At 43.6% G+C, this 14,620-nt stretch overlaps 2 protein-coding genes across 3 annotated transcripts in view; both read right to left on the bottom strand.

The window, feature by feature from the left end:
• The window catches only part of PHKA1 (phosphorylase kinase regulatory subunit alpha 1), a 453,374-nt gene that overhangs the window by 236,720 nt on the left and 202,034 nt on the right, over positions 1–14,620 (bottom strand). The gene's annotated exons all lie outside the window — the stretch shown is intronic.
• Positions 7,195–7,767, bottom strand: LOC142659469 (peptidyl-prolyl cis-trans isomerase-like). Its single transcript, XM_075835634.1, is given in 2 exon segments — positions 7,195–7,658; positions 7,661–7,767. Coding segments are annotated over 2 exon segments (492 nt in total). The 5' UTR covers positions 7,689–7,767.

Raw genomic sequence — 14,620 nt, 5'->3', positions numbered from 1 at the left:
GTTAGAACAGCGGTGCGCGCGCCCGGCGCGTTCATGCGCTGTGATAGCTGCTGTTTCTGACAGCAGGCTATCACGGCATAATGGGCCGGGACCATTTACTATGGTCCCGCCTCTCCGATCGCCGCTATTCGCTAGTCAGTGAGTAACTAGCCAATAGCAGCGCTCGGTCTCATTCAGCACAGCAGTGCTCGAGCCCGGCATTCCAGAGCTGTGATAGCTGCTGTTTCTGACAGCAGGCTATCACAGCATAATGTGCCGGGACCATTTACTATGGTCCCGCCTCGCCGATCGCCGCTATTGGCTAGTCAGTGAGTAACTAGCCAATGTCAGCGATCGGTCTCATTGAGCACAGCGGTGCGCGCGCTCGGCGCGTTCATGAGCTGTGATAGCTGCTGTTTCGGACAGCAGGCTATCACAGCATAATGGGCAGGGACCATTTACTATGGTCCCGCCTCGCCAATCGCCGCTATTGGCTAGTCAGTGAGTAACTAGCCAATAGCAGCTATCATTCTCTTCACTTCCTCTCTCTGACCTCACATCCTGCTGCAACCGCCCTGAACGCCCTGTTGGAGTTAGCGAGGCATTGAGAGCGGTTGTGAGCAGAGAGTCAGAAGAGAAAAGAAGTTAAAAAAGTGAAAAAGTTTCTAAAACAACATTTTTTTTGCTTCCCACCACCCCATCCACTACCCACTCCTGTTCCCTTCCTCTTTGAGTTCTACCCAAGTTTTTTGGTCAGTGATCTATCACTGACCACTTTTCAGTCTTCAGGACCACATTTCTTGGTCCCTGGGGATTTTTTTTTCATTTTTTTTCTATATAAAACATATAAAACAAAAAAAAAATATAAAAAGAAAAAAAGAAACAAAAAAAAATAGTTAGTTTAGCCAATTTTGACAATTTAACTGGTTAGTTTAGTATTCGGGTTAGTGTCAGGGAATCGTCAAAAAGCGTAGTTAGGTATAGTGTCAGGGAATTTAGCGGCAGGAAACGGTCACCGTAGATAGGCTTAGCGTTATGGATCCATCACCGTAGTTAAGTTTAGCGTCAGGGAAGCTCGGAATATTCTAGATAGGTTTAGCGTCAGGGACCCGTAACCGTAGTTAGGTTTAGTGTCAGGGAAGCTTGGAATAATCTAGATAGGTTTAGTGTCAGGGAATTGTCGCCGTAGTTAGGTTTAGCGTTAGGGAAGTCCACATAAAATTTAGTTAGGTTTAGTGTTAGGAACCCTCGCCCTAGTTAGCTTTAGTGTCAGGGAAGTCCACTTGCTCTCTAAAAACAAAACACGCATTTGTGCTAGTTGTGCTATCCTATTGCTCCCAGATAGGGATTTATTTTTTTGCTGTATATAAATTTTGTCTTAGCACAACAAGCATGTCCCAACGGACATTTACTGCTGAAGAGGCGTATGCAACAGACTCGTCGGATGGTGATACACTATTTTATTTGTCCACCTCCTCATCCAGCGATGAAGAGGAGGGACCCCCTAGGAGACGCCCCAGGATCACCACCATAGTAGAAATCCCTGAGAGAAGTGACCCCACAACAAGTCATACCCCTGAGCGAAGTGACCCCATTTGGACGCCCACACCAGACCATTATGAACCCCAAATCCCTGAGTACACGGGCAGCCCAAGGATCAAATTTAACACGGCAGGGTTCAGTGAGATGGACTTTTTCAAGTTCTTCTTCACTGATGACTTTATAGAGCTAATGGTCTCCCAGACTAATTTATATGCCCAACAGTATATCACCAAGAACCCCAACTAATTTTATGCCCAATCCCAGAGGTGAACTCCTGTAGACGCAGCAGAGTTGGGCAAGTTCTGGGGACTGCTCTTGAACATGGGGCTTCTGAAAAAGCCATCCATTAGGACCTACTGGAGCACGGACATCTTGTACCACACCCCGATGTACCGTATGGCCATGTCCAGGATGCGTTATGAGGCAATACTTCGCTTCCTACATTATGCCGATAATGAGCAGTGCCCACCCGGAGATGACTACTGTTTTGACCGTTTATATAAACGGAGACCCTTATTAGACCATATCAGTGCCCGTTTTGCCCAAGCATACACCCCCGAGAAGTGTATTTCCATTGATGAGTCCCTGGTACATTTTAAAGGGAGGCTTCAATTCCGCCAGTACCTGCCAAGTAAGAGGGCAAGGTATGGTGTGAAGTTGTATAAGCTGTGCGAGAGTGCATCAGGGTATACATATAAATTCAGGATATATGAAGGGAAGGACAGCAGTATTCAGCCCCCAGAATGCCCCCCCTTACTGGGAATTAACGCAAAAATTGTGTGGGATTTAGTGCACCCACTGCTGGACCAGGGTTATCACCTCTACCTGGATAACTTTTATACAAGCGTCCCACTCTTCAAGTGCCTCGCTTCCAGAAGGACTGCGGCATGCGGCACTGCTAGAAAAAATCATAGAGGCCTCCCTAAAACACTGCTTGGGCAAACACTCAGAAGGGGTGAGAGCAGGGCACATTCTAGCAGCAACATATTGTGCGTCAAGTACAAGGACAAGAGAGATGTCCTTGTATTGACAACAATACATGGCCACATCAGTACCCATGTACTAGTTTTGGCCTTAAGGCTCAGAGCCCATTTTTCAAATCTGACATATTTCACTTTATGTGGTAATAACGTCGGAATGCTTAAACCTAGCCAAGCGATTCTGAGATTGTTTTCTCGTGACACATTGGGCTTCATGTTCGTGGTAAAATTTGATCGATATATTCAGTGTTTATTGGTGAAAAATTGCAAAATTTAGAGAAAAATGTTGAAAAAATAGAATTTTTCAGAATTTAAATGCATCTGCTTGTAAAACAGACGGTTATACCACCCCAAATAGTTACTAGTTCACATTTCCCATATGTCTACTTTGGATTGGCGTCGTTTTTCAACATTCTTTTATTTTTCTTCGACGTTACAAGACTTAGAACATAAACAGCAATTTCTCATATTTTTAAGAAAATTTCAAAAGCCTTTTTTTTAAGGTACCTCTTCAGTTCTGAAGTGGCTTTGAGGGGCCTATTTATTAGAAACCCTGATAAAAACACCCCATTTTAAAAACTAGACCCCTCAAAGTATTCAAAACAGCATTTAGAAAGTTTTTTAACCCTTCAGGCATTTCACAGGAATTAAAGCAAAGTGGAGGTGAAATTTGCAAATTTCATTTTTCTTGCTGAATTTAAATTTTATTCATTTTTTTTCTGTAACACAGAAGGTTTTACCAGAGAAATACTACTAAATATGTATTGTCCAGATTCTGCAGTTTTTAGAAATGTCACACATGTGGCTCTACTGCGCTCGTGGAATAAAACACAAGCCCCAGAAGCAAAGAAGCACCTAGTGCATTTTGAGTCCTCTTTTTTATTAGAATATATTTTAGGCAGAGTGCCAGGTTTGAAGAGGTGTTGAGGTGCCAAAACAGTAGGAATCCCCCAATAGTGACCCCATTTTGGAAACTACACCCCTCAAGGAATTCATTTATGGTTGTTGTTACCATTTTGACTGCACAGTTTTTTCACAGCACCTATTTCAATTGGGCTGTGACATTAAAAAAAATGACATTTTTTCCAATATGATGTAATTTTTTTTTTAAATTTCTTATTTTCACAGGGAACAAAATACACCATTTTGTTGCCCTATTTCTCCTGAGTGCAGCAATACCCCATTTGTGGTGATAAACTTCCGTTTGGGCTCATGGTAGGCCTCAGAAGGGAAGGAGCGCTGTGTGTTCTTTGGAGTGCAGATTTTGCTGGTTTGGTTTTCGGGTGCCATGTCACATTTGCAGAACCCCAGAGGTATCAAAGCAATGGAACCCCACCAGAAGTGACCCCATTTTGGAAACTACACCCCTCAAGGAATTCATTTATGGGTAATGTGACCATTTAGACCCCATAGTTTCTTTACATAACTTATTTGAATTGGGCTGGGAATGAAAAAAATATATATTTTTTCCAATAATATGTCATTTTAGCGCAAAAATTCTTATTTTCACAAGAAATAAAATACTCCATTTTGTTGCCCAATTTGTCCTGAGTGCGGCAATACCCCATTTTGGTGATAAACTGCTGTTTGGGCCCATGGGAGGGCTCAGAAGCAAAGGAGCGCTATTTGTTCTTTGGAGTCCAGATTTTGCTGGATTGGTTTTCGGGTGCCATGTCGCATTTGCAGAGCCCTAGAGGTATCAAAGCAATGGAAACCCACCAGAAGTGACCCCATTTTGGAAACCACACCCCTCAACGAATTCATTTATGGGTGTTGGACCATTTTGACCCCATAGTTTTTTCACAGAACTTATTTGAATTGGGCTGGGAATGAAAACAAAATTATTTTTTTAAAATAATATGTAGTTTTGGCTGAAAATTTCTTATTTTCACAAGAAACAAAATACCCCATTCTGTTGCGCAATTTGTTCTGAGTGCAGCAATACCCCATTTGTGGTGATAAACTCCTGTTTAGGCCCATGGGGGGGCTCAGAAGGAAAGGACCACCATTTGGCCTACTGGGGATTTTCTAGTGCGAAGTCATGTATGCAGAAGCCCCTGAGGTACCAGTACAGTTGAAACCCGCAAGAAGTGACCCCGTTTTAAAAACTACACACTCAAGGCATTCATCTAGAGGTGTAGTGAGCATTTTGACCGGAGACATACAACCCATAAACTGTAATGTGGGTTCTCCCGGGTATGGCAATACCCTACATGTGGCTGTTATCAGCTGCCTGGGCACACAGCAGGGCCCAGAGGGGAAAGACGAGGGGGGATACCCTGATGCACTCCGCACAGCTTAAGTAAAATTGGGGTAAATTATAAACCAAGGGATGTATGATAAATTTTAAAACACTCTTTCATACAGAGCTCTGGTTATTCGGGACACGTGTCACATTGATATATTGTGTCATCCCTTATAGCAGACTTTGCACCTCTTGACTTTTTCCCTTCTTGCCAGTTTGGGGAACTTCTCCTGGAAAGTGTTGCCGCCCTGGTACGATGCGTGTGGCCCCGCTTCCAGAAGTACTGGGTGCCCCCTCTTCTTGGTCCCTAAAGATTAGGTTCTTGATAATCACCTCTTGAAATTCCAGGAAAGTTCCCGTCTGGCCTGCACATCGACGTAGCACGTACGCATTGTACAAAGCCATCTGTATGATGTGCCCGGCCAGCTTCTTATACCACACCGCATGGCGCTGTAGGGCGTCAGAATTTGATCTGACAAGTCCATCCCTCCCACGTACCTATTGTAGTCCAGGATGCAGTCTGGTTTGGGGGTGGCCTTTCCTTCATATATCCTAAACCTGTAGGTATACCCTGATGCACTCTCGCACAGCTTAGACATCTTCACGCCATACCTTGCCCGGCAGGTACTCGCGGAATTGAACCCTCCCTTTAAAATGTACCAGGGACTCATCAATAGAAATACACTTCTTGGGGGTGAATGCTTTAGAAAACCGGGCACTGAAACGGTCTGATAGGGGTCTCCGTTTATACAAACGGTCAAAACTGGGGTCATCTCTGGGTGGGCACGGCTCATTATCAGTATAATGTAAGAAGCGAAGTATTGCCTCATTTATTTATTTTTTTAGGTTCCAGTTCAGTTCTGAAGTTGCTTTGAGGGGCCCATATATTAGAAACCCCTATCAAACACCCCATTTTAGAAACTAGACCCCTCAAAGTATTCACAACAGCATATAGAAAGTTTATTAACCCTTTAGGTGTTTCACAGAAATTTAGAGCAAAGTAGAGGTGAAGTTTATTTTTATTTTTTTGTCAGAAAATCCTCTGTATTCCATTTTTTTTACAACACAATTGGATTTATCAGAGAAACGCAACTTAATACGTATTGCCCGGATTCTGCAGTTTAGAGAAATATCCCACATGTGGCCGTAGTGCGGTAATGGACTGAAGCAGCGGCCTCCGAAGCAAAGGAACACCTAGCGGATTTTGAGGCCTCTTTTTTATTAGGCACCATGTCCGGTTTGAAGAGGTCTTGTGATGCCAAAACATTGGAAACCCCCCAAAAGTGACCCCAATTTGGAAACTAGACCCCTTGAGGAATCCATTGTAGTTTTCTTGGGGTGCATGCGGCTTTTTGATCAGTTTTTATTCTATTTTTAGGTGGCGTGGTGACAAAAAAACAGCAATTCTACTATTGTTTTTTTATTCAATTTTTTTACAGCGTGCACCGTGCGCTATAAATGACATTCACTTTATTCTGCGGGGCGATACGATTACGGCGATACCAGATGTTTATAGTTTTTTTTTATGTTTTATGGCGTTTGCACAATAAAATACGTTTGGTAAAAAATCATTCACTTTTTGTGTTACCTTATTCTAAGAGCCAGAACGTTTTTATTTTTCAATCAATAAAGCCGTCCGAGGACTTCTTTTTTGCGTAACGAACTGTAGTTTCGATCAGTACCATTTTTAGGTACATGCGACTTTTTGATCTCTTTTTATTCCATTTTTTGGGAGGTGAAGTGACCAAACAATTGTGATTGTGGTACGGTTTACTATTATTTTATTTTACGGCGTTCACCGTGCGGGATAAATAACAAAATAACTTTGTAGTTCAGGCCGTTACGGACGCGGCGATACCAATTATGTATAGTTTGTTTGTTTATATATTTTTATTAATAATAAATGACTGATAAGGTAAAAAGGGGGATTTTTACTTTATTACTTTGTCCCACTAGGGGACTTGAGGGCAGGAGGCCCTGATCGCTATTCTAATACACTGCACTACATGCGTAGTGCAGTGTATTAGAACTGTCAGCTACTCACTGACAGCAAGCATAGTGGGTCCTGACGTTGTCAGGACCCACTAGGCTTCCGTCTATGGCATAGCCGGACGCCATTGTTTGGTGTCCGGTTACCAGTCACCATCGCCGGCCGCTATCGTGTAGCAGGCCGGCGATGGCAGCTTAACCCCTAAAAAGCCGCGATCTCTATAGAACGCGGCTTTTAAGGGGTTAATCAGCGGGGACACAGCGATCGGTCCCCGCTGTAGGAGCTGTGACAGCTGCTGAACAAGACAGCAGCTGTCACAGCCCCTGTATGTGTCGGGAGGACGGCCTAATAGTACGTCTCGGCCGTTACTCCCGAGACGTACTATTAGGTCTTGGAGCGCGAACGCTATAGTTACCATGACCTAATAGTACGTCCAGGAGCGAAAAGGGGTTAAGGGGTTAAAGCCATCCACAGTTGGCAATGGTGACTTTCTTGGATGTCTTTCCACTGTTGCAGCCAAATGACTCCATTTTCTTTACAATTTCATAGCCGTCAACAACTTTGCCGAACACCACATGCTTTCCATCCAGCCACTCAGTTTTAGCAGTGCAGATAAAGAACTGGGATCCATTTGTGTTAGGTCCAGCATTAGCCATAGACATAATACCGGCTCCAGTGTGCTTCAGGGTGAAGTTTTCATCAGCAAACTTAGCCCCATAAATGGACTTTCCACCAGTTCCATTGTGATGAGTGAAATCTCCTCCCTGGCACATAAAGGATGGGATGATTCTATGGAAAGTTGATCCCTTGTAGCCATATCCTTTATCCCCAGTGCACAACTGCATGAAGTTTTCTGCTGTCTTTGGGACGACATCTGTTCTCAACTCTATAGTAACACGGCCAATAGGCTCATCGCTCACAGGATATCGAAGAAAACCCTGGGAAGTGCCATGATGCAGAATGAAGGAGCGGCTCGTTAGCAGCCAAATATGTTGCAGTCACAACTCCTTTCGGTAAGAGAGACCAAGCGTAAAAAAGCAAGTAGATGCGACTTTTTGATCACTTTTTATCACATTTTTTTTAAGTCAGGATTCACAGAAAACAGCAATTTTTCCATAGTTTTTATTACACTTTTTACGGCGTTCACCGCGCGGGTTAAATAATGTAATAGATTTATAGTTGGGGTCGTTACTGACGCGGCGATACCAAATATGTGTAACTTTTTTACTTTATTTTATTTTTTTAATAGTAAAGCATTTTGTAAGGGGAAAAGCTGGGTTTTTCATTTTTTTTTTCTCAAATTTTTTTTTAATCAACTTTATATTTTACTTTTTTACTAGGGGACTTTAATATGCGATTCTCCGAACGCGATTAAAAATGGACAGGCATTTGCTAGGTCATGCCTCCGGCATGATCTAGCAGGCATTCGCTCCAGGCAGACCTGGGGGCCTTTATTAGGCCCCCGGCTGCCATTGGAGACACAGACACTCGGCGATCGTATCGCCGGGTGTTGGTGGGAGAGAGCGGGAGCTCCCTCCCTCTCTCCAAAACCACTCAGATGCGGTGCACGCTATTGCGCACCGCATCTGAGGGGTTAAACGGGTGAGATCGATACTAATATCGATCTCACACGGAAGAGCAGGGACGCTCCCAGCACTGAGATGCCTCTGGCAGCTGAGAGAAGGGAGATTTGACGTCTCCTGCTCTGTTTACTTTATCCTGATGCAGTGCCGTAAAAAGGCATATGCATCAGAATAAAGCCCGTTAGTGGCCGCCGTGAAAAGGCGTATTGGCGGTCACTAACGGGTTAACAGTTAATACTAACCTTGCATTTTTCTCACCAACACTCTATGCAAAAACTTTTTAAACTTAGAAGAGAACATTCAGAAGGGCTACAAAAAAAAGTGAGGAACTTCTACAATACAGTGAAGAACTTCAAAAAGTGGGGCACAGAAAAGTGATTAAAGTACAATGTGTAACCTCTGCAAACCAAATTTACAAAAAATTCAAAAGAATATAACAATAGTAAGTAGGTTATACCTACTTACATAGCATTGCTCAGATGATACGCATGATTTAAAAGGATTAAAGGGGGTGTGTGCATTGGACAATCCTTTGTTGTTAGATGGGTGCACAAAAATAAGATGATCACAGGGTGTCTTTATATTGGCACCCCCAGCTTGGAGCTGAAATCTGTGGAAAAGTGTTTAATATCCCTGCAGCGCCACAGCAGATGAATAGAGGATGTTTTGAGTATTCGCCATAAAATAATTTTCTCGTGAAATCCATCACAAATCATGGGTATATTTGGTTGCCACTAGGAGGCGTGAAACGAAGGATAAAAAGTGTTACAGGATATACCCCTCCTACAGGCACTGAGCTAATTTAGTCTGTACAGAAGCAGTAGGAGAAGCAGAACACAAAGTAAAGAAAAAACAATCTCAAAACCAAACTAAAAAAAAAAAACGGACAACCATATCAACTGCAGAAACAAATGGGTGGTATCGGTGTCCCCCAATGGACTGGACGAGAAAAGGATTTTACGATGAGTAGCCAAAAAAATCCCCTTTTCTCATTCCTCTTATTTGGGGACATAGACCGTGAGACGTCCCAAATCAGTTCCCAGGGATGGGAATTTGAGAATAGAAGGACATGGTCATCTATTTCACACATGCCTGCAAGACTTTGCAACCTAGGGAAACATCGAGTGATGCAAAAGTATGGACTCTGTAGAACTTCGTAAACGTACACAGAGATAACCAAGGTGATGATGGCGGACAGCCCAGAAAGCACAAATCTCCCTGGTGAAATTAACTGTAATCTGGAACAAGGGTTCCCTCCACTTGACACGGTATACCTTGTGGATAGTCAACCGAATCCATTGAGCGATAGTTGCCTTAGAGGTCACCAAGCCCTTCATCGGGTCTTCGAGGACCACAAAAAAGGAGTCCGATCTGCAGAGAGTGGAAGTGAGCGAGAGGTAGACCCACAAGGTGGGGACAACATCCAGATTGTGAAGAGAGCATTCCTTAGAAGACACTGCAGACTGACCGTGAGACAGCACAATTATATCTTTGTTAAAGGTGGAAAGAGGAGATTAAAAAAAATAATAATAAAAAATGTAAAAAAAAAAAGACATTTTGCAGCACTGGCTTATTTTGATGGAGTGTCAAATATGGTGAATGACCAGATAGAAATGTCAGTTCAGAAACCATCCGGATAGAGGTTAATTCCAGGAGAAACCCCACCTTTTAGATGAGGAGACGAAAATAGATCTTTTACAGAAGTTCAAACAGGGTCGGCTGCAGCGTGCTTAGAACCATGGTCAGATCCCAGAGTCGGGGACCAATAGTGCAACTCTTTGCAAGAAAGTCCAGACATCAGATCTGTTAAAGATATCGCCGAGTAATTACAGACCAGCTCAACATCCATTGTGGGAAAAATGTTTGAGGGGCTCTTAAGGGACTATATGCAGTCGTATATGACAGAAAATAGAATTGTAAGTGACATCCAGCACGGATTTACCAAAGACAAAAGCAGTCAAACGAAACAGGGTTTGTTTTTATGAAGAGGGGAGTAGATGTGGATATTGTGTTTTTGGAATTTGCAAAGGCCATTGACAGTCCCTTATAGGTGGCTAATGGGTAAATTAAGGTTTATAAGGTTATAATTATAGTTTGTAATTGGATTGATAATAGGCTCCATGATTCCTGCTCTGAATGTTTCCCAGTTATGAGTGGTGTACTCCAAGGTTCAGTGCGGTTACCGCAATTATTAAACTTATTTATGAATGATATAGGGGATGGGATTAATAGCACAGTTTCTATTTTTGCAGATGACACCAATCTATGTAGCATAGTTCAGTCTATGAAATGTTCATAAATTACAAGCCGATTTGAACACAGAATGTTTGGACATTTACTTCACAAATGAGTTTTAATGTGGATAAAATGTTAAGTTATGCATCTGGGTACTAATAATCTGAATGCATCGTATGTTCTAGGGGGAGCTAAACTGGAAGTGTCACTCGTTGAGAACGATCCAGGTGTACTTGTACAGGGTCGGACCGGCCCACCAGAGAACCAGAGGATCCTCCGATGGGCCCAGACTCTAACCCAATAATGGGTACTAAAAGATCTAGCAGAAGAACACCCCATCTGGAGAAAACTTGGGGCCAAGCACTTGCCACTAGGGTCTATTTCTTATGGGTGATTCAGAAATAACCTTTCAGACCATATGGACGATATATCCTATCGTACAATGATAACAAGTGGATGTGCACGTATTCTGACGAGATTTTGTGTGGGCCCCCAAATTAATTTCCTCTGGAAGGCCCAAGGGACCCCAGTCCAAAGCTGTACTTGTAGACCATAGACTAAATAACAGTATGCAATGTCAATCAGGTGCTTCTAAGGTCAGAAGGATACGGTCATGTTTTTAAAGAGGCATGGACTCGCGGGACAGGAAAATAATATTACCACTTTACAGAGCATTGAGGAAAAAAAACAAAAAACAGCCTCACCTAGTATACGCAGTTCAGCGCTGCGTAATATGTTGGCGCTATATAAGTAACTGAAATAGTTCTGGGCTCCAGTTCATAGAAAGAATGCCCTGGAGCTGGAAAAAATACAAAGAAGGGCAACTAAACTAATATGGAGCATGGAGAGTCTTCATTATAAGAAAAGATTAAAGGACTTAAACCTATTTAGCCTTGGAAAGAGATGACATGGGGGGGGACGGGGACAACAACAAAATTGACTTGTAGAAGTATATTAAGGGCCCATACAAAAAATATGGCGAAAAGCTGTTCCATGTAAAATCTCAGAAGAAAAGGGGGTACTCCCTCTCTCTGGAGAAAAAAAAAGGTTCACTCTCCAGAGGCAACAAGCCTCTTTACCATATGAACTGTGAATCTGTGGAATAGCCTACCTCAAGAGCTGGTCACTGCAGGAACAGTAGATGGCTTAAAAAAAAGGCTTACATAATTTCTTAGAACAAAAAATATAAATTGCCTATGTCAAAGTATATAATTCTTGTTTGAATGTTGATCCAGTTGGATTGCCACCCGGGATCAGGAGAGAAAATGTATCCTTTTTCGAAAAGATTGGTTAATACCTGATGGGTAATTTTTAATGATTTATTTTTAAACCTTCCTCTGAATCAATAAAATAAATATCTATAGTTTCTCCTATCCCTTCCCTTTCTCCCATCACTCGGTTAAACTTGATAGACATATGTTCTTTTTGCATCTATACATTAACAAAGAAGACACCTTTCCTTTAAGAGAACGGAGGGTAAAATAACGTTCCAACTCGTCCTGGAGGAACGACAGAATCTTGGACAGAGAAAAAAAAACGAAGGGAGGAAGATTCAGAAGATTCCAGTGTAAGAATGTCTTCCAAGTTCAGTGGTAAACGCAAGTCGAGAAGGCAGGCCGAAGAAGGCCTGCAGGCTGAAGTCAGACTCCATGCTTTCAAACTGTGGATTCAACAGCAACACTATTTAAAGTAGCGACAGTAAATATGGGTGTAAAAGAGGTCCCTCAGTGAGCAAATCGTGCCGGAGAGGCAATGGCCAGGGAATGTCAGCTAGCAGAGCCACAGCCACGGTGTACCAACAACCATGCTGCCATTTCAGAACTACTGGGATGGTATTCATCCTCCGGAGAAGCGTGGGAAGACTACATGACTACACCAGAGCTTCGACCGTGCAGGCTTCGGGATCTGAGGCTTGAGATATGAATCGGGGAAACTTTCGGTTGAACCTTGACTCCATCAGGTCCACGTCCGTCCGGCCCCACCTGGAGCAAATCTGGTTGAACACCTTCGAATTTGGAATTTGGATTTTTCGGTCCAAGGAATCTGGAGAGCAGTTGCAACGGGAGAGGATCACCTTCTGAAGCGGGCAAGTGTGAAACTAGGAAAACAGAATGGCCTCGATCAAAGACACCATGGTATCCAGAACCCTCATGCAGAATTAGAGAGAGGCGGAAGCCACCCTTCGCAGAGTCTGTACACCTTGTTGAGGACAAACAACTTCTCTGGAGGAGCAAATCCCTTTGCCGTGCGTGTCGAACAAGATCTCTTGAAGGAAATACTCCAACCAGGAGTCAGACAGGACTTGCAGTGGTTCACAACCCAACCAATACTGGTCAGGGTATTCAGAGTGATCTGTAGACTGGCTAGGTTGTCTTCTCTCGAAAAGGATTTGATGAAGATGTCAACCAGGTAGGGGAAAAATGAAACCCCTCTAGAGTAAAGGAGAACAATTAACACAGAGGATTTTAGTGAAAACCTATGGGGCCGTTAAGGTGGTCCTGATCCATTGAGGTGATGACCAAGCTGAGGGACTGCATGCACAATTGACAGTCCTTGACATAGGCATTCAAACATTTGAGGTCCAGTATGGGGCGAACGGACATGTCCTTTTTGGTAACGAAGAGATTGGAGTAAAACCCTCAAAATTCCTAATCATGAGGGACCAGGATGATTACTGCTTGACTCAAGAGTGAGTCTATTGCATGGCAGGCGACGGAGGAGGCTTGGACTGAAAAAGTTGGGTAGTAAGCTTACAAACTCCATCTTGTATCCTGAGGATACCACTACCCGCACACAGGCATACGAGATGTGAGAGAGCTAGACATCAAAAGCGCAGAAACTTGCCCCTCATCTGATACTCGATTGGTGGAGCACCTTCAGGCTGAGCTGGTCTTACCTGCTACAGACTTAGTAGGGGAGATTGTTTTTGGAGTCCTGTGGGAAGATTGCCCTGATGCTCATTTACTGAAAAATCAGAAAAAGGGAAGAAAATAAGGTCCCAGTTTCTTGAGGTCGTGGCCCGACAGAACTTTGGTCTGAGGCAGGTGTGAGCTATTTCCACTTGTGGCTTCCAAAATGATCTCATTCAGGCAGGTACCAAAAAGCTGGAAACCTACGAAAGGAAGAGGCGTCAAGAACCACATTAAAGAAGTATTGGGGGACCAGCATTTAAGCCAGGCAGTTCTGTGAATCCCTGTGATAATACTGTCCACTGCAGAGGACAGTTTGGAGGACTGCTCCTCATCCAGGCTCGAGTTGGAATCCAAAATTTCTCCTTTAGACAAAACCTCGCCTTGGGGATGGGGGTGGGGTAATGAGACTGAGGAGATACAGATGGCGAGGGAGAACAAGCAGATCTAATCTGTTTTTGGGACCTGCCATGTGAGGACGACGTTGATGGAGAATCCAAAGAGGTTTGGTTGGAAAGGCGAACCAAGATGCTCATCATGGACTGGGTGACATTAGTGAGGTCACCAACAGCCCGGGTAAAGGAATGGTTCAATTTTGATTTGGCACATTTAGCCCTGGGTGTAGGAAATGCTGAGGGTGGTGGGACACTGATGCTTGGTTTGGAGGCCAGCATGCATCTCACACACAGAATTAGGTTGTCCACATGAAAATTTTTTGCAGCATGTGGTGGAAGCCTAGCAAGTTACAAAGCTTGCTTGTTGGGATGATTCTCCACTGACGAATGACATGGCATTAGGGGGTCACTACGTCTCACTGTAACAACTGTGGAAAAACTGGTGACAATGCTCTACTCAAATACTGCAATAAGGCAAAGCGAATACCTCCCTGAAAAGGGTGTAACTGAGGATACATGGGTTCTGAATGGTATATGGCTTCCTATCTGCAATTACGCTGGCTCAAAGTCTGGTTAAGAGGCCTGAGGAAAAAAAATGATGTTAAGGGTAGAACCTACCAGTGTGGTGCGATCCTAGCACCAGAAGTAGCAGTGTGCAGCATGAGGTCCAGTGTGCTGTGTCCACGGCTGACAGTGTCACTGTGTGAGAGCAGAGTGTGGGAAAAGCAGATCTGAGCCTTCTACGCGACGACCGGATGTCAG

This window comes from Rhinoderma darwinii, chromosome 8, assembly GCF_050947455.1.
Source record: "Rhinoderma darwinii isolate aRhiDar2 chromosome 8, aRhiDar2.hap1, whole genome shotgun sequence".
Classification (NCBI taxonomy): Eukaryota; Metazoa; Chordata; class Amphibia; order Anura; family Rhinodermatidae; genus Rhinoderma; species Rhinoderma darwinii.
The sequence above is the reverse complement of the archived record's forward strand: the minus strand, read 5'-3'. Positions and strand labels throughout refer to the sequence as shown.